At 43.3% G+C, this 26,568-nt stretch overlaps 1 protein-coding gene across 1 annotated transcript in view; it reads right to left on the reverse strand.

The window, feature by feature from the left end:
- Nucleotides 1-4,953: 4,953 nt before the first annotated feature.
- The window catches only part of lig3 (ligase III, DNA, ATP-dependent), a 66,320-nt gene continuing 44,705 nt past the window's right edge, over nt 4,954-26,568 (reverse strand). The window contains exons 12-21 of the mRNA XM_083636343.1: nt 21,840-21,927; nt 14,995-15,072; nt 14,723-14,846; nt 12,987-13,129; nt 12,681-12,755; nt 12,014-12,160; nt 8,979-9,147; nt 8,563-8,642; nt 6,537-6,620; nt 4,954-5,668 (exon numbers count right to left, since the gene is read on the reverse strand). Of these exons, the coding sequence (XP_083492469.1) occupies nt 5,435-5,668; nt 6,537-6,620; nt 8,563-8,642; nt 8,979-9,147; nt 12,014-12,160; nt 12,681-12,755; nt 12,987-13,129; nt 14,723-14,846; nt 14,995-15,072; nt 21,840-21,927 (1,222 nt within the window). The 3' untranslated portion in view covers nt 4,954-5,434. The remainder of the gene's footprint in view (nt 5,669-6,536; nt 6,621-8,562; nt 8,643-8,978; nt 9,148-12,013; nt 12,161-12,680; nt 12,756-12,986; nt 13,130-14,722; nt 14,847-14,994; nt 15,073-21,839; nt 21,928-26,568) is intronic.

A 26,568-nucleotide genomic window follows, 5' to 3' on the forward strand; every position in this document is an offset into this window, starting at 1 on the left:
CTTTGTGACCCGGGTTGGAATCTGACCCGTGGTTCTTTGCTGGATGTCATCCCTCTCTCTCTCCAACCCTTCCTGTCTGCCTACTGTCCTATCAAATACAGGCAAAAGGCCCCCCAAAAAGTTGCTACAATTATACCGTTTTTGTTCATTTCACTTCAGAATTTACCTATTTAGATCATGAATATGGAATAAAAAGGCAAGTGAGAACCTCATTCAAGTGTTCATTTGTACCTTTTAGGCCCAGTGGAAGCAGGGTGATTGTGAATTTTGCCTCTTCACAGCCTCAATATATTTAGACATTTAATTACTAGACCTCATAGTTTAAAGTATCGCAGAGATAAAAAGGTAAATCTGAATCGTCCTTGGAAAGATATTGAGAGCCATTTAGAGTCAGGAAGCCGCAGAAAAGTCTTGACACTTGACAGCATCTCATAGAATTATAGAGGCTCATATTTTGAAGAGACATTTGAAGCAGTCCACTGAATCAAAGTTTAGGAAGGGGAAATCTTCCACTTGTTTTGTGATCTTGGAAACTTCAGGAACATGAACAGCTCTCCCCAAAAGTTATTTTCTGAGCAGAGAATATACCGTACTTAAATGTCCCTTTTGCATAGCCCAGCATTTTCCTCAGCATTGTCAACACTGAGGAAGGCCTTTGGCTGAAACGTTCGTTGCTGCTGCCCGGGTTTGAGGAACTATTAAATCCTATGAAAGATACTTATGGAAGGCACAGGTCATGTCATTGGTAATCAATTTTCATTCTCTTTAAACACCAATACTTTCCCTCCAAGTAGCTGCAATGCAAATTGGTCTGATGAATCCGTGAATATCTTAGGAAATAAACAGAATTACAATGATGTTGCAGATGTTTTTATTTATTTATGTCAATGTTTCTGCCATTCAATCTCAATCTCAGACTAATTTGGCAAAAGTTCTATCTCAATGTGACTACCAATTCTTTTTACATTTCTACTGTGATTTGTAGGAAATTGTAACATCTCTTTGTAAAATGTGTTTCATCAAAACATGTCTAGTTGCATTAACTATTTCACTATAATTACCAAAATGTCTGCCTAATTGACAACATCTTGCACACACATACACATTCATTTGTTCACACAGATCTCACTTCATGAAGGGCAGTGCTCACATCTACCTCCAGGACACCATGATCACCAAATAAGAGTACCGCAGGAATGAGTCCGGAAAATGCTAACACTTCTGGGATCTTCAATGTTTCCGCCTATGGGATCTTTGAATGGGTTTTTGGCGCGATGCTTAAAATAAGGTCTGTGGTGAACGCAAGCTTATTCAAACGCGAACCAGTGTTCAGCAGGATAATCTTCACACATGAGGACCACTTTTATGAATTTTGAAGCTTTTACGTGCCGTTAAAAGGGCGGCTAGCTAGCAAACGGCTAAGACTACACTGTGTATTATACCTCATCACTTCAAAGGGCGACCACGGAAATTCTCTTTCCCTCGCCGTTCAGTCACACAGCTATTGCCCACTCCTCTTTCAAACTAGATTTATTAGTATTTTCCAATTGTAGTATTTTCCAATTGTAGTTACCGTTGTAACAATAGCATTGTATCCCGTGTTGTGATATGTTCCCAGGCTTCCACACGGACGTGTTATAGTGTAACACCAGGAGCGTTGTCAGAGCGCTGAATGAATGAATACAACGTGTACATTCTAGAATAACAAATTATCTAACGTTAGTTTGTTTGCAATGGTTTGGTGGAGAGAATCCCCTCTTCACCTGTAGAGACCTGTGTAGTAGGGCTGTCACTTTTCATTCGAAATTCGAATGCAACTTCGAATGTGGGGGAGGGGTTCGTGTTCGATATGTAAATTGACTGTTCGATTTTTTTTTTTTATTATTATTATTATTATTATTATTATTATTTTTTTTTTTTTATGAACCAAAATTAACCAACTGCTGCTTGCTGGTAATGTTAATCCCATGTCAGAAAAAGTCTCCAGATTTGTCGCGTTAGTCTCTTCTGAGAAAGATTGTCTCCAGGGTCTGAAAAGTTGTCTCGAGTTGGATGCAGCCAAGTTTGTGAGGCAGTGTTGTGACTGTGAGCGTCCAAGCTAACACGTCGGGCTGATGCCCGGTGGCCTGCAGTGGGTTGCACCAGCTGTGCGTAAGTGAAATAGTTACAACGTAGGCATAAGTTAGAACTTAAAATTTACACCTACGTCTTACTAGGTGTAAAGTCCTCCGTAAAATAGCAGTTGGCACGGATTGCAACTTGGCACCGTGGCGCATCGTTGTTTTGCGTCCGCAACGCGCTCTCCGTGATAAATTACACCCTTTGATATTTATGACTCACGCTTTTGTTTCCCACAAGCTGCAGCACTGCATACAAATTAAAATAACCGCAACAATTTAGTGAGGCAGGATGGTGGTATAGCCTACAATACTGATGAAGAGCTCACAGATAAACGTTAACAGTAATATGAACCTAAACGAACGTTACTCAATAACGTTCTCATTTGATTAGTGTTGATGAAATATGAAAGTACTAATTTGCGGTGGGCAACATGTCCTGTTTTCACTCCACTTACTTAAACAACCATAAATAAACACCGTTTCCACCGTGCTTTTCACTGATTGGTCACAGATACTGTACACGTCATTGTCTGCGACACTATTTTGGTTAGTATGGACTTTAGGGTCTACTAGTTAAGATGTACCTTACGTCTCCGTGGTGCAACCAAACAAAGACACAACTTTAGTGTCAAACTAACTAGTTTGAACGTAGCAGTTAGTGTGGACTTTACACCCTAACTTAAGACAGAACTTACGTTCAGCTGGTGCAACAGGCTGCTGGACTGATTTTTTTTTTTTTTTTTTTTATTAACCAAAAAACTTCGAATATATTCGAACGAATTTCGGGCAATTAAAGTTCGTTCGAATTTTATTTTGGGAAAAAGTGACAGCCCTACTGTGTAGTGGTGGGTTTCATGCCAGTACTTAGTTTATCATTAATGTTAATAGTTGCCAGTTGGTTTATAGTTATGTTTAATAAACGTCTTTATTTTATTTGTGTGTGTCTGTGATTGCTAACTAATTGGGTGCATGTTCCCCCCTCCATCCCACACACTGCTCTGTCAGCTCACAGTAACGCTTATTTTGATAAAAGGTTGAATTTGGCTGTGGTGACGTGACGTGGAAGCCTATGCGACAGTGTGTGTAGTTCTAGAATAGCTTAGCATGAGCTTTTTACTTCTAGGGCTCGCATTTACGCTTCAAAACTCATGAAAGTGGTCCTCATTTGTGAAGATTATCCTGCTGAACACAGGTTCGCGTTTGAATAAGCTTGCGTTAACCACAGACCTCATTTTAAGCATCACGCCAAAAACCCATTCAAAAATCCCATAGGCAGAAACAGTGAAGAACCGGGAAGTCCGGGACTTCCGCGTTGGGACTACAAAAATACGTCATCCCTGCGGTATTCTATTGGCATTAACTAAAAAACCCAAACTAATCAGCTAGTGTATCTGCCCCCTGCAGGTTTGCAAGTGTAGGCCTTGAAAACAATAAATAAAAACAACAGTAGCTGAAAACATAGTGTATTGACCATGTGGACACAGTCTATCCTGATCCCACATTGTGGGAACTATATCTCATCAGCACCTTGTTTAAAAGTATGATCTGGGGTCTCATTTATAAAACTGTGGGTAGAATTTCAACTTGAAAATGTCGCACATGTGCAGGAGCCTCATACTCCGCCCCTTAACTCCCGCAATTAACCATAGATGGTCAATGAAATGCCCTGAATGAATATACTGATGTGTATGTAAATATGTTTGTTATTCCAACTTTATAGGAGAATGTGCAGCAACCCTGACCTACATGTATGCGTACAAACATTTTGGAGACAGTGGGACTGGGAAACGACGGTTTAGATGGCGTACTAGTAAAATAAAGCAGAATATGGCCTTTACACTTACAATTTCCAGGCCAACTCCACATCAACTTAGAAACCCCTCTAATAATAGTATTCCTTGTCGAAGAACATCTAGTCTTCAACTAAATAGTGGATTTGTTGCTTTAGTTCCAAAGCCAATCATTTGTCCAAAAAGCATCTACATGTCGTTAGCCTATTGGCTGACATAGTGTGAATTAGTCTCAAGTACGTGCATTACATTCTTTTAGCAGACACCCAGTTTGTCACGATTAAAGCTGACAGATTCAAGGTGTTAAGTCATTGGACTGGGTGCCTTTAAGGTAATAAATAATGATGCATTATGGCGCCCGTGATGCATTGGAGACGCCAGTGCCAGGAGCAGCATCCTCTACACACCAGTGGTTCTCATCCTTTTTGAGCCGCGACCCCTAAAAAACGTTTGGCTAGGGTTTGCGACCCCCCTCCCGCCACAACCCAATCCGGCGACAGTGCGCACGCATTCACTCACACTGAAATCATTTTTATAGTTTATATAGCTTTATAATACTTTAAATCATTGGTATGGGAGATTTAATCATCAATGGAGAAGAATTGATTTTTTTCTTCTTTTTTGACAATCATCCCGTGACCTCCCAAAATAATCTTGCAACCCCCTGCGGGGTCCCGACCCCCAGGTTGAGAACCACTGCTCTACAGCCAGTTGCTCACCCCGGTCGTAGTCGCAGTGTCTGAGCCCTGAGTCAGAAAACGACAATAGCACTTAGACGTTTTTGTTTTCTTGTGTTCAGACATAGGTTTATAGATGTTATTTATTTACCTTGACAGTTTCGACGAGTCAAACTCTCGTCTTCTTCAGAAGCAGTCGCACTGACAGCTGGGTAAGACGTGTCAACCAGTTGCTTGGCCACGCCCACGTCATAGTGGGCGTGGCCGGCCTGGCAGACCTGGCAGCTCAGCTGGGCACACCGCCAGTTGCTGAAAAGCAACTGGTTGACACGTCTTACCCAGCTGTCAGTGCGACTGCTTCTGAAGAAGACGAGAGTTTGACTCGTCGAAACTGTCAAGGTAAATAAATAACATCTATAAACCTATGTCTGAACACAAGAAAACAAAAACGTCTATGTAAAAATGAAGACATGATGAACATCATTGAACTGACAATAGCACTTGCCTATGTGTTTTTTTTATTAATCAGACCATGTTTTTTATTGCTAAGATTTATAATGGGTTTGGCAAACAAACGGTTTCTGTTTCGTGACGCCCGGACTGAGGCCACGGGGGGAATGTATCTTTTCTGTCTGGTCCAGCTTTGCGGGAGTTAAGGGGCGGATGGATTATAAGGCTTGTGCACATGTGCAACATTTCAAGTTGAAATTCTACAGACTGTTTTATAAATGAGACCCCTGGTCCTTGTGTCTAAACCAGGGAAATCATGCATTGGTTCATGGACAGGTAAATGCAGGATATAAAAAGGTTGTGGTTTGTTGTGTCACCAGGTAGGTGGAGTGTCCCGTTAGCAGGGGGGTACAACCCGCCTCTTGCGGATACACTCCCAGATCCAGCTGGGCGTGACTCGTCTGGCCTGGCTCTCCTCCTCCGGCTCGGCCAACGTGTGCGTGGCCGAGGTGGCGTCGTAGTCTTGGACCAGGTCTCCATCATAGGCCACAAAGTACCGCCTCAGTCTGTCCACGTCCTGCACTGAGCTGGGCAGGAAGAGCTTCACCCCGCTGAAGATGTCCAGCAATGTCTGGAGGAACAACACCAAAGACATAATGCATATTCGTCACTTTTTAAACCTTATACAGCCAGTAACCTTGAACTTTGACCACCAAAATCTAATCAGTTCATCCTTGAGTCCAAGTGGACGTTGAGGCAAATTCGAAGAAATTCCATTTAAGGTGTTCCTGAGCTATCGCGTTAACAAGCATGAAAATGGCGTTCGAGAGGTCACAGTTACCTTGACCTTTGATTACCAAAATCTAATCAGTTCATCCCTGCGTGCAAGTCGACGTTTGAGCCAAATTGGAAGAAATTCTGTCGAGGCGTTCCTCAGATATCACGTTAACGAACATGGGATGGACAGACAGAATCCATAATGCCTCCGGCCTGGCTATCGCCAGCGGAAGCATAATAAAAACATAAATGGTAATAGAAAATAGGCAAGAGGATACAGCTTATCTTTGTTTGCACTGGTCCAATAGCTTGTTGGACTATCAAGAACAACTTATTCAGAATAGGTTGGCAGATAACTACTTATTCAGAATAGGTGAACAGGAATAAAGAACAGTGCAATAGGTTATGCCTAACAATATATTTAGCCTGCATAGCTAGGGTTCCTCTTCTAAACAAAACAAAAGCTAATTTGCCTTTGAACTTCACAACTAGCAGAATTTTCACATCAAGAGACAATTTAATTTATATTGCGCCAAAGTGCATGTCATCCAAGTATCGTATCGGGATAGCTTCATTTTCCGTTCCAAGTATGCAGGAGCTGGATCAGCACTGATCGTGATAATACAGATGCTATCAGTGCACCTTTATACTACACTGAAAGCATGTCTGAAATTAAGGTTGTTGACTCTCAGTTTAATGTGCGGTTGTAACAATTTACTAACCTTGTTATTGCTTGGCTCCAACACACGAGACGCTGCCTTCGGTTTGGTTTGTCCGTTGCTGTGAACACTTTCACATTTCTTCACCTGGAGAGGAGCAGAGCTTGGTTACAATGTGTACATTAATGCTGCTTAGAGGTTAGCCTCTGTAGTCCTTCTCTCCCCCCTCTCCCGATGAAGTGCTTAAACTCATCAGCTCGAACCGAGCCACTTACTGCCCCCTCGATCCTATCCCTTCCTCTCTCCTCCAAACCATCTCACCTAACATATCTCCCTTCCTCACTACCTTCATTAACTCCTCTCTGTCCTCTGGTCTTGTTCCACCTGCTCTAAAGACTGCAAGAGTCAAGCCTCTGCTTAAGAAACCCTCCCTTGACCCTACTGCTATTCAGAACTACAGACCTGTCTCTCTTCTCTCATTCCTTTCCAAAACCCTCGAACGAGCAGCGTCCGAACAACTTTCTCTCTATCTCTCCCAAAATGACCTCCTGGACCCTCTGCAGTCCGGTTTCAAGGCTTCTCACTCCACTGAGACAGCTCTTCTTGCTGTCACAGAGGCCCTTCACACTGCTAAGGCCTCATCCCTCTCCTCTGTTCTTGTCCTCCTTGACCTGTCTGCTGCCTTCGATACAGTCAACCACCAAATCCTTCTTTCCACTCTGTCTGACCTCGGCATTTCAGGTTCTGCACTCTCCTGGTTTGCTTCCTACCTCTCGAACCGCTCATACCAGGTCTCATGGAGAGGGTCCCTCTCCAGATCCTGTCCTCTTACCACCGGTGTCCCCCAGGGCTCAGTCCTGGGCCCCTTACTTTTCCTTCTCTATATCAGATCTCTTGCCTATGTGATCTCTTCTCATGGCTTTTCTTATCACTGCTATGCTGATGACACCCAGCTTTTCCTTTCCTTCCGACACTCAAATCGAGGCTTGCATCTCTGCATGCCTCAAAGACATTGGCGACTGGATGTCTGCCCACCACCTCAAGCTCAACCTTGGTAAGACAGAGCTACTCTTCCTCCCAGGGAAAGACTGCCCTTTCGCAGATCTCTCCATCTCCATTGACAACACCACTGTACTTCCCTCCCAAACAGCTAAGAACCTTGGGGTGATCCTTGACAACCAGCTGTCTTGCTCAGCCAACATAGCTGCTACAGCACGCTCCTGTAGGTTCTCTCTCTACAACATCCGCAAAATCCGTCCCTTTCTCACAAGAGAAGCGACTCAACTCCTGGTCCAGTCTCTTGTCATCTCCCGCCTGGACTACTGCAACGTGCTCCTGGCCGGCCTACCTGCCACCGACATCCGACCGCTTCAGCTCATTCAGAACGCTGCAGCCCGTCTGGTATTCAACCAACCCAAATTCTCTCACGTCACTCCCCTCTTCCAGGAGCTCCACTGGCTTCCCATCTCGGCCCGCATCAAATTCAAGTCACTGGTACTGGCCTACAGGGCTGCACACCAGTCAGCTCCCCTGTACCTGCAATCTATGGTCAGGTTCCAAACCTCTCAGCGCTCCCTTCACTCCTCCACCAGTGCAGGTCGCCTTGCCCCTCCTTCGCTACGGGGGCTCAAAAGTCGCTCATCCCGATCTCGACTCTTCTCGTCCCTGGCACCTCAATGGCGGAACGAGCTTCCACCTTCGGTCAGGACGGCTGAATCACTGCCGATCTTTCGAAAAAGACTAAAGACACACCTTTTCAGGCTCCATCTGGGCCCTTCTTGATCTAACTTCGTTCTCTCTCTTTCTTAAAAAAAAAAATATATATACATATATATATATATATATATATATATACTAACCTAACCTTGTACCACTAACCTAAACTTGTACCACTGTTCCTTCAGAAGTTGTAGTTGTCATAGACTGTGCTCCATAGTTGATTGCTCTATTGCTGACAAAAATGTGTTATTGTAAGTCGCTTTGGATAAAAGTGTCTGCCAAATGACGTAATGTAATGTAATGTAGTTCAAGTCCAAGCTTCTGGCTGACAGGATTTAGCTTGTTTCTACTGTGAACTGTGCTGTCTTACCTTCTTTGCGCTGGGTCCTTCTGGGACAGGAGAGCGAGCTTCGGATTTCACCGCCTTTAGTTTGGGCGTACTATTGTTACCTGTGTGACACATGTTAAGGATTACATACATTGAAATGCAACAAACAAGTAAACAGGGTGTCTGCGGGGTCTTGAGAAGTATTAAAAGTTGATAAATCAATTTAGGGAAAATTAAGGCCCTTAACAAGTAATAAAAAGTCTTAATCGCCATTTGAGAGGTATTTGTGTGCTCATGCCTAAATCCCCTTTCCTGAAATTGCCCTTTCAATGTTTTAAACTTTTTTTTATTGTTTCCTGACAAGGTGATTTCCACAACAATATTATAAACGTAACTTTAAAAAACACAACTTTTCAATCCTAGTTTTTGCCTTGACTGTTGGGAGTTTGTGTACTCACTGGTCTTCTTGGGTGTAGCGGTCTTCTTGGGTGTAGCACTTCCATGGGAGGAGGAGGACGGGGAGTTTCCTCCGCTGTCCCCTCCCGATGAGCCCTTGTCGTCGTTTGATTTGGACGGTCCGGCTGTCACTTGAAAGTCACAGTTCTCCTTTGATATGCGGTACAGCTCCTAAGCAGAAATATGAAATTAAAACATGGGCTACGGCCAAGAGATATACTGTTGCCTGTTACAAGAGATTGAATACCAGTGTTGGACTCAAATCATTTAGAGCAGGCATTTTTTTTAATGGCCTTAGCCAATATTCCAACTAATGTGTCAGTGTTTGCAGGCCACTGATGTGGTACACTTGGACTGGAAATTTGGGCCTTGTGGTGGTATCTCCATCATGCTTAACTTGAGCAGTCTCTTCAGTGGGCTAAATATAGGCCTAGTGCGATTCCACTCCACTCCACCCACCACCTGTATCACATGGCATCCCCCTCCACTCATATTCTTTGTTATTTCTCAATTCTCATTACATACTACCTTAAAGTCGAGCTGAACCCAAAAATGCCTTTTTTAATTTTAGTTCAAATATCTGGGTATTCAGTGCACCTATTTAATAATGTATGCCAAAAAAAATCTCACTTGAATTTCTTTCATTTTCACACTTTTTCCACATCAAAAGTTCATTTTTCAAAATTTCATTCATAACAGTAATCTATTCTACAGTTTGCTGACGTCACATTGCACTATCAAATTTCTACCCCAATTCAACCAATCACGACATGGCAGCTGTCAATCAATCTTCATTTGGAGAAGAATTTTCTCCTCCAAATTAAGGAGAAAATGCTAGTGTCTGTAATCTGGTAGAATTTCTAGCCCATAAACTAACTAACTAAAATACAAAATAATGCAATGTCTAAGAATGCAAAGAAATGTAATAGGCTCGTTAAACTCGCATTCCAGGATAACGTTAACGTAAGGGGTCGCCCCTCGGAGATTCCAGGCGGGCGGGCAGCACTCATGCATCGGACTGTCCGCTCCACACAGAAGCAGCTGGCTGCCTGGTACTCTGCGGATCCTACTCGCGTAGCACCACGACACGCTGAATCCCACGTCTCCGACCCTCGCGCTACTTGCATTCCGTTGGGTTCATTTAGTCTTTAAAGGAGGCATATAAAGTCTTAAACAATATGGCAAAGCTCACCGAATGGAAATCCAGCTCAAGTTGAATATGTTTAGTGTTGAGACAGCTGAGAGCACGGGAAGACACCATTAAACAGTAAATCGGAAAACACTTCATGAGCTCCTCTAATAATAAATAATAATAAAAAGGAAATCAAAGGAACAGCTGTTTGCTTTGGTTAATGCTAAACAACTTTGGCAGAAACTGATTCAACAGTATTTCAGGAAGGAAAATATAAAATAAGCAGTGACGGGATCTTGGGATCTCTGTGCCCTTGTTTTTTATTTTTTTAAGTCAAAAAGCTTGATGTGTGACCAAATAAAACGACCAAATTCATGTTATTCAGTCAGGACCGAGACACGCTCTATAACTGCATGTGCATGCCACAGACTTCATTACAGTTAACACATTCACTGCCAGCCGTTTTTTTTTTACTGTAGGTAGCTTCTGCCAAGTTTTTTTTTTGAGGATTCTGGCTCATCTTTCAACAGCCGAGGATTATTTTCTGCTAAGATTTTGTGAACACAAAATATCTCAAAAGAACTAATAGAATGTGTGCTTTCTCTGTCTAAAAGAGTTAGTTTGTAGAGTTAGTAGTTATGTAGGCATTAGCACTTGAATACAGCATGGTTTCAGCGTCTGAAAATTTAAGCTGAGATAAATGCCTTTTTGTGAAATTCGATAGAACAGTCACTTTAACCATTCATTTTTGGCATCAGTAAGACGTCAGACATCTAAACAATAGTTTTGAACAGTAATTTCCTCCATAACAGCAGGAAACTCCTCCCTCCGTGTGTGTTCTCCTCCTGCCTCCCTGGCTCTGCAGCGGGCGTGTCACAAGCGAGTTGCTGCTGCTGCTGCTGCCTGTCTGCTGGCGGCCGCTCTTTGGGCGAGTCTGGATGGGCTTGCTCGTTTCTTGGGGTTTCGGTTGAGAGCTTTGATGAAGCTTTTGCGATTCTGGTCTTATTTATGCTGCGTGTTTCAAAGTGTGTTGCACCCATAATCTATTATGCAAATTTGCAATCCCCCACCGCCAGCTCCCTGCGCGAAAGCGAAAGCGTTTTCGCCAATCCATTTTCATGAGAATGGCTTCCTCACGCGGCTGTTTTTGCTTGGCTTTCTCTCGTCTGGAGAGCACTGTCGCCACTTAGTGGGTCGGTAAAATAGATTATACACATTCAATACCTCCCATATTTTAATAGGAGATGTAAAAGGGGTTGATCGACGTCCCACCGTCAACAAATTTTTTTTTTTTTTTTTGGACGAGATATCTCGTCATTGGCAGTCAACCGTTGGTTTCTGCTTGACGAGATATCTCGTCCACGGCAGTGAACGTGTTAAAACCACATTTTAAAATATGTTTTGCACAGATCATATCTGTTCTTGAATGAGCAGCATCAAATAAAAGGGAGTAAAAAGTTATGTTATTATCTTCGCACATTAACTATGACATTTCAAACAACTTCCACAATCCTATACGTCAGGGGTTCCCAACCGTTTTTGTGCCAAGGACCGGTAGATACATGGAAAAAAAAGTCGCGGACCGGTTGTACATTTTAATGGTTTTAGTTACATATATATTTACTCACCAGGTGGCGACAAAGGGTAAATAACAGCCTTTTGTGTTGTACTGTATGTAGCCTATACAGTATTTATGTTTTTGTTAACTACAAACATAAATAAACATCAACTTGAAACTATGTTTCAACTACCACACACAGCCTATAATATTATAGCCTACCGGTATGTTTATAAAAAAAAAAAATTGACGAGTTTGCGGCCCGGTACCGGTCCACGGCCCGGTGGTTGGGGACCACTGCTATACGTCATCGGCACAAATGTTGTAAATCAGCATGTTGTTCCTACTTTAAGCTGGTGCAGGTTGGTGGCGCTCTTCCAGTCCTTGTCGTCACGTATGCGGGTCATGCGAGGAAAGCGGATGGAGATGCCGTCTGCTGTGTGCATCTCCGATTTGGAAAACTCTGCGCCTGTGATTTCCCAGACCGGTGCTTGCTACAGCAGAGAGAAAAACACAACAGCAGCGATGAAACATAAATCCCATCAGATTTTTGAGGATGGTAGAGATATGAGGCTTTACTTTTTGGAGGGCAAAAAAGATCTCAACACACTTCTGCTTTTAAGGCAAAAAGCCATGACGATTAGGGTTTAAGGGAAGAAACTCTTCGGTATGAGGATTTAATTATGAAGTCCTCTTCAATATTTGAAGGCTGAAAGTTTCTTTTCAATTAAGTCTTCTTTTCAATCTTTGAATTTGAAAGAATTTTCAATCAAGTAATGCTTTCAATATGTGAAATATGCTGATAGAAAGCAGCTCACAGCTCTCCAACATAGCATTGGTGGTCATTATTACAATGCTTTTGAAAATAATATATTTAAAGAAATTCCTGCATATTTGCAGATACCTTTTAAATTATTACTTCATTGAAAAGTCTGCAGAGCCTAGATATACAACTGTGTTGTGGATGAACAGGCCCACTGGGAAATACAAATGTGCTGAATAGTGAAATCTCACCTCAGGATCGCGGATAATGAAATCCGGATAATAGTTCTTGATGATTTTCAACCAGCTAGGGATTTTGCTTGGCTCCTAGAGAAAACACACACACACACACACACACACATACACATTTGCAGGTCAGAATTTGCAGCAGAGTTGATTGATATGTATTAAGCGTTTAAAGGCCTACGACATGGGTTTTAACCTCCACTAAAATAATTAAACGCACACACACACACACACACACACACATGATGCATTTTCAATTGTATTTCTTCATCTCAACATTCCAGTCAGGCCGTTAAGTGAATCTTCTCTGACCTTGCTGATTTTGATCACATCCAGCTCGTTCTGGAGCCTGGCCAAGGTGGCGTCATCGTAGCCTCCGGAGCACTTGGTGACTGTGCACCACTTCTTGGAGTCGGGGTTGTAACAGCCCATTAGAAAACTGGACATAATGCCCCCTGGTGGGGGGAAGAACACACTGCGTTAGGAAATTGAGGGAAATGTTCCCTGTCAATTGTCAAGCATGAACAGAGAATATTTCCCCCCTGGAGACAGTAAAGACTTATTGAATAGGCGGTGAAAATAATATATTTTGTAAGGAGAAATGTGGGAAGAACAAAATCTTGCATTAATATACATCAACTGAGATTAAGGTCAAGAATGCTTTCCCCTCCAGCGGGTCCAATGCAGCATCAAGTCACAGAACAGTAACTACGGTAAGCCTTCTGTTACAGCGCTCCATGGCTGTGAAATACTCACAAACTGTGACAAACAGCCATACCCTGATCAGTTTGAAGAAACTTCTCTAAACAACTTGTAAAGGTCTTTGCTAGGGGCCATTTTGAAAATACTTTTGTCCTTTACACCTACACTCAATAAGTTTAACAAAACTTCCAAAAACTTGCCTTTTCAAAACTAGTAGTGCTACTGTAGTGCTATGGACCTCTCTGGGCTGTGTCCTGAATAAAGTCTCAAAAGTGAGCCACCGGTCCGGTCCCCCCAGTTGTCTGATTTGTTGTTTCTTAATTGCTTTACTGGCTTGTCATGGTGTGTAATAGCAGTCATCATTAGCCGTGTTTTTGCTGGTCATACCTCTGTTTTTGTGACATTTTTGCATTCATTATGCTCCTTGTGTTTATTGCTCATTATTACCCACCCTCCTCATTGACTTCCTCAAATTAATCTTGTTTGTATGTGTAGCCCAATGTCATCCTCTCCTGCATGTACTATGTTCCTGTCTCCATGTTCCACACACAAAACTCTTGTGCGTTTTTCTCCTGTTTTTGTGGAGCTGAATTGTTGAGTCCTGCTTTGGCCATCGTGTCATGGAGGGCTGGTGATTTCACCGATTAGCACATCTTCAGTCAGAGACGGGGAACTAATCAATGAAATCAGCTGGCTTATGGTTTGCCTAGAATGAAAACCTGCAGACCAAGAATCCTTTGGGATCATAAAAAGTTGAAGAAGCTGCAGACTCTGGGCCCTCCATGGCCCATGGTTATGAGACACTCACAGTCCACAGGCTTGATGCATACACGCGTTTCGCGTGTATGCATCATCAGGTTCACTCGTTGAAACGCGTTGTTCACTGAATAAATCTCAGTAAGTCAATTTAAGTGTGCGGTGGTTATTTTCTTCAATTTATGTTTCATGTTCCTGCAAACCGACCAGCACCTGATCACACTGGCTGTGCGTGGGGATTCCTTTTTGCTATTAAAATTAGACTGTTTAATAACAATTGAAAATCTTGCTCGTAGCTGCTTTAAGGATTGTCTATGGGTGGGGAAGTGCCAGCACTGGATATTTGTTCCTCCTCAATGAAAAATAAATATTGCCATGCAGTGGATACTGCAAATAGAAAGAAGGGTTTGATTTAACCTGTACACTACTACAAGCTTTGCAAATGGCATCAAACAATACTTGGGATTTCTAAGTAATGTGATGCTGAAGAAAGAACTAACAAGTCACACTTCTCGCATTAGAAATCCATAGCAAGCTTCTGATGACTGAATATAGAAATCAGTGGAGTTGGAGTTGAAGACTTAACAGACCATTGGAGCCTTTTCCGTAGAAGGCCCCCAGCACCACCAGGTCAGCTGTGTCAGCCATCGCCCCTTCATTCAGGTAGTCCTTCTTCACCTTCAGCCAGTGGCGCTTCCCCGGTTCATAGGTGCCCTGAGACAGAGATACACAGCTTTATCAACTTAATGCATCCACTACGTCTGCACATCTCTCATGTCCAAACAGGATTTATTACCATCAGTATTGATGTCAATTCCATTTGTAGATGCTATCTAATATGGAAAATATCAAAGCATCTCACCTTGATGTCTTTCAGCACAAGGCCTTCAAGTCCCTCCCTGATGACCCGAGTGATCATATCGGCCAGGTCTCCTGCCCTCTGGCACACACACAAAATAATAAAATGAACAAAGATACAAGCATGTGCGTCTCACATCTATCTATATACCGTAAATTCCGGACTATAAGCCGCACCGGTGTATAAGCCGCACCTGCAAAGTTGACTGTTTTTTACATATATAAGCCGCACCGGACTATAAGCCGCGGGTGTTTTAATGGTATTTTTTTTTTTTTATTGTGTTTTAATGTTTAATTACCATATGTAAGGGTTCATGCACAGAGGGGATTGTCGGGAAAGAGATGGCTGTTTGAGGAAGCTCCCATTTATTAACATTTCAACAAAACAACATAACACAACACCACCTGTGTTTCTTTTTTACAGTGCACACAGTGTCATACAGTGTGGTGAAAAGAGGGCAAGAGAGGAAATTAAAACAGAAGTGGATTTATAGTTAGAAAGAGTGCTAAAGAAGAGAGAATTCCGTTTTTTTTTTTTTTTTTCCTGAAAAAATCCATAGATAAGCCGCACCGTTATATAAGCCGCAGGGGCCAAAAAAGGCCAAAAAACGGGAAAAAAGCCGCGGCTTATAGTCCGGAATTTACGGTATATAAAACTGAGTATGTGGGCTCTGTTTCAAGTACTGTGTTCGGCCACAGCTATGCCATTTTACGTCCGATCGGGCTGAAACTTTCAGGGTGTGTAAAGGGCACCCGTGCAAGATCTTTTAATTAGGGCAGATTAATTGCCCTAAGGCTGAGGCTATAGTTCAGTGATGATGTCATCAGTGATCAGCAGTGTTTCCCCAGGCACTCCTGAGAGCCTGCAATGCTGCATTCAGGTCAGGAGATCAGGCCCTGTACAGCGCGGCAAGAGCAGACTTGCGGAGAGGCATTAAAGGTGCCAAGGAGGTGTACAAAAGGTCGGTGGAGGACCACCTTGCTGACAACAATCAGGTGTGGCAGGGTCTAAAACACCTCACAAACTACAACACCTCGTCCGGAGGGCAGCGTCGATGCCAGTCGGGCAGAGGAGTTGAACCATTTCTTTGCCCGCTTCGAGACAACTCCACCTCACTCAGCCGTTCTGCCCCCACAGACCACGAGCCCACTCACCCTACAGGAACATTAGTGAGACGCGTGTTCAGGTGTGTGAACACGAGGAAGGCTGCAGGGCCGGATGGGATTCCTGCCAGTGTCCTCAAGGCATGTGCCAACGAGCTCTCGGGGGTCTTCACCAAGATCTTCAATCTCTCCCTAGCACAGGCCTCTGTCCCACCCTGCCTCAAGACGGCCACTATAATCCCGGTCCCTAAAAGCAAAACCATCACGAGTCTCAATGACTACAGGGCCATCGCACTTACACCTGTGGTGGCTAAATGTTTTGAGAGACTTATGTTAGATCACTTTAAGGACTGCCTCCCCCCTGCCTTTGACCCCCATCAATTTGCATAAAGGGAAAAGAGATCCACCGACGACGCCATCTCCATAGCTCTCGACACTGCTCTGAGCCACTTGGAACATCCAGAGTCTTCTGTCAGGATGCTCTTTGTCGACTACAGCTCGGCATTCAACACCATCCTTTCCTTCCTGACATCCTAGTGGACCAACCTAGCTGGTTGCCCTGGACTTCCCCTCATCCACCTGCAGTGTTGGGCAAGTTACTTTCAAAATGTAATATAGTACATATTACTAGTTACTTTCATTTGAAAGTAATACGTTACTTTACAATATTACTTTCTGTGTAGAGTAACTCGTTACTTATTATACTACTTTTGCATCACTTTTACCAAAACAACAGCAGCAGCAGAATGACATTGCCGCCCCGGAACCATCCCCCATAATTTCAACCGCCTTGAAATCAGTGTAAACAATCCAAAATTCTAAATGTTATTATTTTCCTTTGTTATTGTCATCTATAGTGGTTATTTGCATAAAAACACACAGTTTGATTAGGAAATAATTGCATCTTTATGTGCTTTGATTTGATCAAATGTAACTCAATTTGTAACTTGTGTTACTTGACAAAGTAACTGGTATAATATTACTGAAATCCTATAAGTAATAAGTTACATTACTGAGTTACTGCTAAAAGTAATATATTACATGTAATATGTTACTTTTGTAATGAGTTACCCCCAACACTGTCCACCTGTGCCTGGATCAAAGACTTCCTCACAAACTGCCCACAATCTGTTAAAATCGGGACACACAGCTCCTCCACCCTGACGCTCAGCACCGGCTCCCCACAAGGCCGCGTGTTGAGCCCGCTCCTGTATGGCATCTACACCCATGACTGCACTCCCACCAACCCCACCAACACATCATCAAATTTGCGGACAACACCACCCTGGTGGAGCTCATAATGAATGACAACGTATAGGGACGAGGTGCAGCGGCTGGTGGAATGGTGTGCCAGGAACAATCTCTCCCTCAACACCTCGAAAACCAAGGAGGTGGTCATTGACTACAGGAAGAATAAGTCTGCCCCTGCCCCGCTCGACATCAATGGGGACTGTGTGGAGAGGGTCCCCCATTTTAAGTTCCTGGGGGCACACACCTCTGAGGACCTCGCCTGGTCAGTCAACACTGCAGCGGTGGTAAAGAAGGCCCAGCAGCGACTCCACTCTCTAAGACTACTCAGACGGAACAATCTGGCGGAGAAGCTGCTGGTAACCTTCTACCGCTCCACCATCGAAAGTGTAGTGGCGTATGCCATCACAGTGTGGTACGCTGGCTCCACCGCAGCTGACAGGAAGAGGCTACAGAGGGTGATTAGGTCAGCGGAGAGGATAACTGGCTGTCCTCTCCCCTCCCTAGACGACATAGCCAGCTCCTGCTCCAGGGAGTTCCCCGAACTTTTGAGTAGCCAGTCAGATTGAAAAAGTAGCCGGATCATGTTCGCGGCGTTTGTTCCAGTAGTCCTTTCCCCCCAAATGAATAAACAAACCTCAAAGATGTATCCATGAGTGTGCCAATTTAAATAATACAAATAAACATTCTTATAAAGGCCTAATGCTCAATTTAATTATAAAACTATCCATATTTCAAAACACAAACAGGCAATGTACATTTGTTAGAACAAATTAAAACACAATTAAACAATTAAGTTAAGTTATCCTTTATTTATCCCCTTTGGGAAATTCATCCTCTGCATTTGACCCATCCTCTACTAGGAACCTTCCTAGAACTAGGAGCAGTGGGCAGCCACTGTGCAGCGCCCGGGGACCAACTCCAGTTCTTTTGCCAGTACCTTGGTCAGGGGCACTGACAGGGAGTATTAACCCTAACATACATGTCTTTCTTGATGGTGGGAGGAAACCGGAGCACCCGGAGAAAACCCACACAGACACGGGGAGAACATGCAAACTCCACACAGAAAGGACCTGGAACGGACCGGGGTTCGAACCCAGGACCTTCTTGCTGTGAGGCAACAGTGTTAACCACTGAGCCACAGTCCACTTTATAAAATTGGATACAGAATGATATAGCATGTATTTATTATGATTCTATTAATATTCTCTGATATGTTACAATTAATTTGAATTCAATTCAAAGTATTATCATGATGCAACATGCATTTCCGACCAGAATGGCTCAATACAGCTCATTGGCTATTGTTGTAATTTAATTAGGCTATAATAAACCTTTATTTAGACCTTTATAAAAATTGCTTTCCATTTGAATGGCATTCGTGAGGTCACAGTGATCTTGACCTTTGGATAGAAAAGAATCGTTATGTCTCTGTCCACTCCGAACTGTCGGAGCTTCCGCAGGAACGAAGTATAGTCGTTGTAATCACTTCCTGTAAATGACACCCGTGTTTGAATCCCATGACAGTTTTCTATCGATTGCTGTCCCCAGATATTTGTATTCATCTACGACTTCAATACGGTCACCACCAATAACATAAGACAGCTAAAGCTGCGTTCACACCGACCTATTAAAGTTTGTCGCTGGCGTCGAGTTTACATACAAAGTCAATGCAAACGAGCGATTGAGCGTATATTCGCCTGGGAGAATAATCGCTGGGCGTCCAAGCGGCAGAGACAGAGCGATAGGGAGAAAATACGCTCGTCGCTCAAGATGAAATATTCCAACTCGAGCGAAAATACCCTGGCATCAGTCGCTCGCTGTTCAATGCCGATTGGCTGCCATGTGAGAGCGAGTCAAGGATCACTCTGGCTTGGAACAAACCGCTGGTTTATTGTGTGGCAACAAACCGCATTGACAGGCTGACAGCTGACATGAAGTGAAGTCTGTCCTACCGGTATGCAGCTCGCATTAGGAGCACGCTGATAGGCTTAGCTTGTAAACAATGACGGTGGCTCGTAGTGGACAAACAGCATGACATTGCGTAACGTTATATCCCCCACATGTCCGTCATTTCGTGTGCCTGTTGATGAGCGATTTAAACAGAGCGACAGAGCGATTCCAAAGGGTTGACTTGAGCGACAGAGCGAAAAATAAATATCTCGGTGTGAACGCACCTTCAGCAGACTAAGTTGGCTGACCACAGTCCATAACAACCAGATCAAATTCAGGAATGAAAGACAGCAAAGCGGACTGAGCTGGCTGACCACAGTCCACAACCCCAGATCAAGGAGCAACCATGATCTTCCAATGGAACTCAAGCCACAAAGTCAAAGCAGGCGAGGCCGTGCAGCAGCCGAGCATACGCGCGCTCGATGCCTAGGTTAAAAAAGAGACCAGCAGCTTGCTGTACACATTTTCCACATAGGCAAATTACTGGGCAATATCCATCAAAGTCACCGATAATGCAACACACAGGTACAGACTAAATTCACGATGTAGGCGATGAATGCCTTTTCACTAGCCGCTTTCACACCGGCCTTGAAAGCCGTAAAATGCACGGAAAATGGGATCCGCGCCTCCGATGTGAAAGTTCTGAAAGCGGGTTGATGGGTAATTGTTGTACGCCTTTCGTTCCGCCAGTGGACCTAGTCACAGCACCGGGTTACCCTGCAACCCACCTCCACCTGAAAGCGTAGGAGCGGCAAGCCGGAACGGTGCGAATGGTCAGCTCATTCATCAAAAAAATACAGGGGAAAGCACCTCATGCAGCAAGAAAGGCATAGTGAAAGGCATAAGTGAAAGTAAAAAAATGCGGCCAGGAGGAATGCTCCGTGCCTAGTAAGTAGGTTAGGTTTTATGCTCAAACGATGTTGACATTAGTAGGTAAAATTAACGGATATAATAATAAGCTTCAGAGGACTGTAGCTGTCTGTGGCGAGTTGGTCTGAGGATATTCCCTCTGTAAACCAGCCCCAGAACTGCAATCTGTCTAGCTAGCCAGTTGTGCATTCCCTTACAAAAACTACTAACGTTATAGTAGTCATGTGCATTTATAGAGGGAATGCACCGACGCCACGCCCCCTCCCGAACACGCCCCCTCAGCCGGACTGAGCAGCACTGAGTGTCAAATTTCCAAAACAAACGTGGCTTCCGCCAGGGGTAGTAGCGAAACCACGGCTAATATAAACGATTATCTGCTTAAATTAAAGGCAGTTGGACTCGAATGTGACCCTTACAGCTTGCCAAAGAACCAGTGGTCCATGGACGTAGACATGTGGCCAGGAATAGGGTTTCCTGACATTTATATGTACTTAATATCGACGCCGGGGAAATACACAAACCAAAGCATGAAAGCATACAAGAGCCTGGACGCGTGGTCGTACTTCAAGGCTGGATTTGTTGGCGACATTAAAGTAACGAGGACAGCAATATTCTGGTTGTATGTGGAGAGGTAAATATTTATTTTATTACAACTTTTATTAAGAAAAATATAGCATACGCTGTCACTAACACACGCTAGCTTTGTTCATAGTGAACACTGTCACTCATGTAACGTTATATCTGTGCAGGTAAAACACAGCCAGAGAATGAATGAGCCCTCATTGAAACCCTGGATAGCTGCAGAGAAGACCGGGACCGTTTCATTAGCTTTCGGCAGCCTGTAAAAAGATACCTCCGACGCCTTGTTGAATCTATTTTTACAGTCAATGGCACAACAGCACTTTCCCATTTTCGTTGTTTTCTCGCGGAAGCTGAACGCTAAACACCGTGACCCGGCGGCGCCACCTGGCTTGTTTAGACGTTTTGACACTCACTGCAGCTGAGTGGGCGTACCCGCAGTGACTGTCGCGTCCGTGACGTCACGTGCATTCCCTCTATAGCCTATACTATTCTCCCGACGACGAGTAACGTTATGCAGACTGCAGCTGTTTGATATGCGGGCGTCGTCTTTCAGAACGGACGCTAATTAGGCCACTTCATGGGAATAATTTGCTTTACAAAAAAATTTAACCAAAAGATAAGAATTAGCCTTGTACCTAATAGGCTACAAGTCGATCAGATGAATATTGAAAGCCTTGTTACCATGCTGCGACCGCAGCTGCACCTCGTTGGCTGGCGTACATCGGCGATGTTTGGTTGTTGAATGAATTCGTTCATCATACAGTAGCCTAGGCTACACTAACCTATGAAAATATTAATTTGAGCTAGGAGGAGCTGGGTGGAAATGCCTCTGCTCGCCTCTCAATCCGGGAGCGGTGGCTGTCACCTGAAAGCACACCCCAGCATGGGAATGTGGCGGTGCTGCTTGGCTGTGTGTGAAAGCAATTTCTGTGGCGAGGCTGCCGGCTTTGCGGGCCTTCTGAACTGCAATTTTTCGCGATCTGTGTGTGAAAGCGGCTACTGAAACCTACCAACAATGCATCACAGAAAATCTCTTTGGGCTGTTGCAGCTGAATTCATACAGTGGAAACCCTGTTTAATTGGCTTACTTACAGTGACATGCTTCATTTCTGAGAACAGGATCCTGTTGGTGACTTCAACCATGTTGTCAACCAGAAACTTCCTGCGTTCACGCAGAGGCCTGGGGATGACAATTTGTTTTAAATAAAACTGTTGTACAGTAAATACGTAAATAAATGAGTGGATACATGCGTTGTCTTGTTTACTGAATGTCCATTAGAAGCCTGGACTTTTACTTACATTCCCCGGCCTATAGTTGGGACAGGCATCTATTTGGGCCTTAAATTATTTTAGTAAAAGTTAAACAAAAAGTGGGAAACTAATTTACTAGAACATTTTCCGTCTTAAGGCTGCTGTAGTGCAAGAATATTTTCTGAATGACAAACAGATTTTAAAGAGGAATTTATGAAGCAACTTTCCCAACAATGGTCGAAATGCGGTTGAAACATGCGCGCTACAAGCCACAAACTAGGCTTAAAGCAAGGGGAACCTTCGGTTCTGAAAGACAGAAAAACCAGCACTCAAAATAAATCCTTTTGGTTATTTAATACCTTCAGTAGCAGCAGTCAATCAATGGACGTTTCGGCACAAGCCTTCCTCAGCATTGTGCTGACTAGAGGTCGACCGATTAATCGGCCGGCCGATTAATTGGGGCCGATTATTGGCATTTTTAATTAATCGGCATCGGCCTCGCTCACAAGGCCGATTTTTTATTACAATTATTATTTTTTATTATTATTATTATTATTATTATTATTATATTATTATTATTATTATTATTATTATTGTTATTGTTATTATTTAGCGGGGGTTCCTATCTGGAAGAAACTAACATTGTAGTGTTAAACTCCACGGAGAAAGGCCGGTTTACAAGTGTTTACAGTGTGGCTGCTCACCCCTCCCCTTTCACCCCTCCCCCTTCTTGGCTTTGCTGCGGTGTCTGTTCAAAGAAGGAGTGTGGAGTCCTCACTTACTGTGATACATGCTTGCTGGATCTTAAACTAAGAAAACTACGGTAAGATTCACACTCCTAGCTTTCAAAGCTCAACATATACTCTCACTCACTCTTATAAGTTTACTGTCTGTAACGTTAACATTGATTGCGCCCGCAATTTGCGGAGGGACGCATGTCATTTGAAACTGAAACAACCAGACGCAAGCCAGTTCAATTTGTCTCAAGCGACGAGTCATTCCAACGTTTAAGCAGGTTGCATTAATGTGGGTTAGAGATTCAACAAGGGGGAGATCAACAGCTAGCGTTAACGCTACTTGTCAATAGTGTTTTGCTGAAGGAACAGCTTCCTAGTAGTAGGCTAAATAGCTCCGTGTGTGTGTGTGTGTGTGCGTGTGCGCGCGCTCGCGTGTGTGTTTACTGTTTAATGAGATATCGAAGCATTCCTCCTACAGTCTACCCGAGCCTGTCAAACGTTCATACAAACGTAACATACGAAAACATGTCTTGGGACAGTTGTTATTTAATGCGTGAAAAAGTTTTGAGCTCATGCAACCTGCTATAAATAATGTTGGATTGACTCGTCGCAGACGGACGATTGGACTGGCTTGCATCTACGTTATGTTGTCATTATCAACCCGAGCGTTTCACAGTAGGCTTCATGCATCCCCCCTGGCTGCAATCATAGCGTTACAGACAGTAAACGTATAAGAGTGTATATAGGCTATTGAGCTTTGAAAGCTAGGAATGTGAGTCTTCTCATGCACCCATAAGCCTACTGTAATGGTTTCCTCACTCACCTCACCATCATCTTTTGCAAACACACTTCTCCCATCAAATGACAGCAAATCTAAACAGTTACATTATTAGGGGTCCAAGCACGAAAGTGCGTGGATCCCTATTGTATCTGTTCCGTTTATTATTATTATTATTATTATTATTATTATTATTCCGCCCTAAAACAGCATGCACGTCAAAAACTGTAAGGGCTACAGTAGCCAGACCTTGCACATAGGTTGGAAATGTGCCCCACTACTCAGAGACAAAAAATTAGCCATATTGGCCAGATGGTGGCGCTATAACAGACCCTTTTGCGTATTGACCCATAACTGCTGAACTGTGAGGCGTAGAATCAAAATTCCACATCTGTTGGATTCCCTGGATCAATACGCATCTATCCATATAGACCACGCCCATTTAGGTCTGCTAGTTATTATTATTATTGTTAATGTATAGAACAGTGCATGAATGAGTTCTCTGACATACTGCTCTCTCACTATAGCCTACCAGCCACTACTGAAATATATACCGCATAACCCAATGTATTTTTCTATTTAATAAAAATAATAATCAGAAACATGTTACTGTACTGGCTAAGATAACATCTTATATTAGATGTAGGCCTACAGTATAATGTTATATTCGATTTTCAATGTGCATGAATGGATAATGGAAATCTAGGCTACTAGATTTCTTTAAAAAAAAATACCAACAGAAGAATATTGCAGGAGATTTTGGCACATTTTTTGGGGGCGCTACCCACACGTTTAGCTGTGTGTTTCTCATTCCACGAATGCACAATCCTTACAAGTTGTACCCTGTTGTAAAGGTGACTAATCAGGCTTTCCAACGATATAAAATACAATACCAATTGGTATTATTAAAGGGGAGAAATAATCGAGCGAATTAACGTTTCCGAACTTTTTATTTTTAATCATATTTTATCGAATGAAAAAAAATTAAATAATCGGCATTATATATCGGCCATCGGCCGCCCTGCTCTCTAAAGATCGGCATCGGCATCGGCCATTGAAAAACCAATATCGGTCGACCTCTAGTGCTGACAGTAGATGGACATGACGTATAAATAGTGTCATACCGGAAGTACAATCAATTGCATCGTCAAATACTGGAAATATCTCACAACATACAATATCAAAAAATACAATATCAAAAGCATCAGAAAATATCGACCAACAGATAAGGTACAATTTAAACAGTACACTTGTAAAGATATGTCTGTACATATTACACAGCAGGAATGCATCAATGTTTCGCATATGAAAAGAATGAGGCTGGATGGCCTCACTTGTGTTATATAAGCACAGATAGAAAGTCATCATATTTCAATAGCAAAAATAAGTAAGAAAATATTAAAATAGAATTAGAAAAATATAATGAAGTGTATACAAGTGAATACATTGGATAGATACACTGCAGGTCCACACACAATGCTCCCGCACTGCATTACAGTGCAAGAGCATTATGCGCAAACCCACAGCAGATCCACCCAATGCACTGACTCCCTAAAGGAAACAACCTAATAGAGGTTCTTCATTCAAGCCCTTGGGGTGCTCTGTCTGCAAGGTATGTATCAAAAACGCCTCTCTTTGTAACAGGGCCTTGTCTCTGTCATCCCCTCTCTTTAGTGGACTGACATGTTCTATACCCTGGAACCTGAGGGAACACACGTCGTGACCAAACTCATTAAAATGTCTGGCGACAGAGGACTTTACATCTCTGTTTCTAATGCTACTCGTGTTTTGAAATGCAAGTTTTCAACTCTCTGATAGTTTTCCCAATGTATACTAGCCCACATGGACACTTCAATAGATACACAACAAATTTAGTTTTACTTTGGTTCTGAAAAATGAAGCCAATGCAAAAGTAACTTAAATCTGCATGCTTTCTGCAGCAAGGGGCGACTCCACTGGCTCCAAAAATAAGTCTGATTGTATGGAAGTCAATGGGAAAATGACCCTTATAATCACTTAATTTAGGACCTCAGTAAACACTTTCGTAATGATTTTCTGATCTCAATCGCTAGTTTCAAGTCTTCTTCAATAAATTATGTTTTGTAAATTATGGTCCCGTTTATAGTAAAATAGACAATAAAACAGACTATGTTTTGGGGTGTGATCGACAGGTTGCCTCTCCAGTGATTGCACAGCTCGCCGATCACGGACCAATAGCAGGCAAAGCTGTGGGAAACCCTTGGTCTTCCAACTATGGGCGGAAGATCCGGAACCAAAGTGCTGTGCTCCAGGAAAAATATTCCGCTCAATTCTTGCGTTCTGTTTAGAAAACATGGGCGACGCGAGTAACTAGCGTTAGCAAAAAAATAAAACTTTGGTATGTCCATGCTTCTTATTTTTTCTCTAACTGGTAGCGACTGCCTACTGTTGCATTTCTGTGAGGGAACGAAAACACTGCAGCACAGGCCACCGGAAGACGGGGGCGGGTCTTCTTCTGTCTTCCGGTCTGTAATAACGCATACCAGGCTCTCTACCCTGAGAGAGGCGTTATTTCGAATCGCACATAGGTTACGCAAAAACCACGCCCTGTGCCCGCCTACGCAGCAGTCAAGTCCCGGGATTGGCCAGGCGCTCATGCTCATGTTGGGCTCTCTGGCCATGTTCAGACTAGGATGCCAAATCTGATTTGTGAACTTTAGTGACCTATTAATGACTTTATCCAGATTGGTTTTATGAGTCTGGACGCTCCAAGTTTGATTTGTGTCACTTGTCCCAAACCACATATGGAGGTAGTTTCCAATCTGCTTTCGACTGATGTGACTTCAGTGCGGACGCGCAGATCAACCAAATCTGATTTGAACGTCACTTGCAACTCGTTATCAAATGCTTCTGCGCAGGAAAACCACGTCACCAACGTACGTATTTACTGACGTCCACGTCGTTACCATAGCAACCCATGCAGATAGGCTGTTTAGGTCTGGACACACAGATCCGACTTGAGAATCAGATTTGTGGCAGTGCGGACACACTCCCAAATCAGATTTGGGAAACCAAT

The sequence above is a fragment of the Poromitra crassiceps genome (assembly GCF_964638095.1).
Source record: "Poromitra crassiceps genome assembly, chromosome: 1".
Lineage (NCBI taxonomy): Eukaryota > Metazoa > Chordata > Actinopteri > Beryciformes > Melamphaidae > Poromitra > Poromitra crassiceps.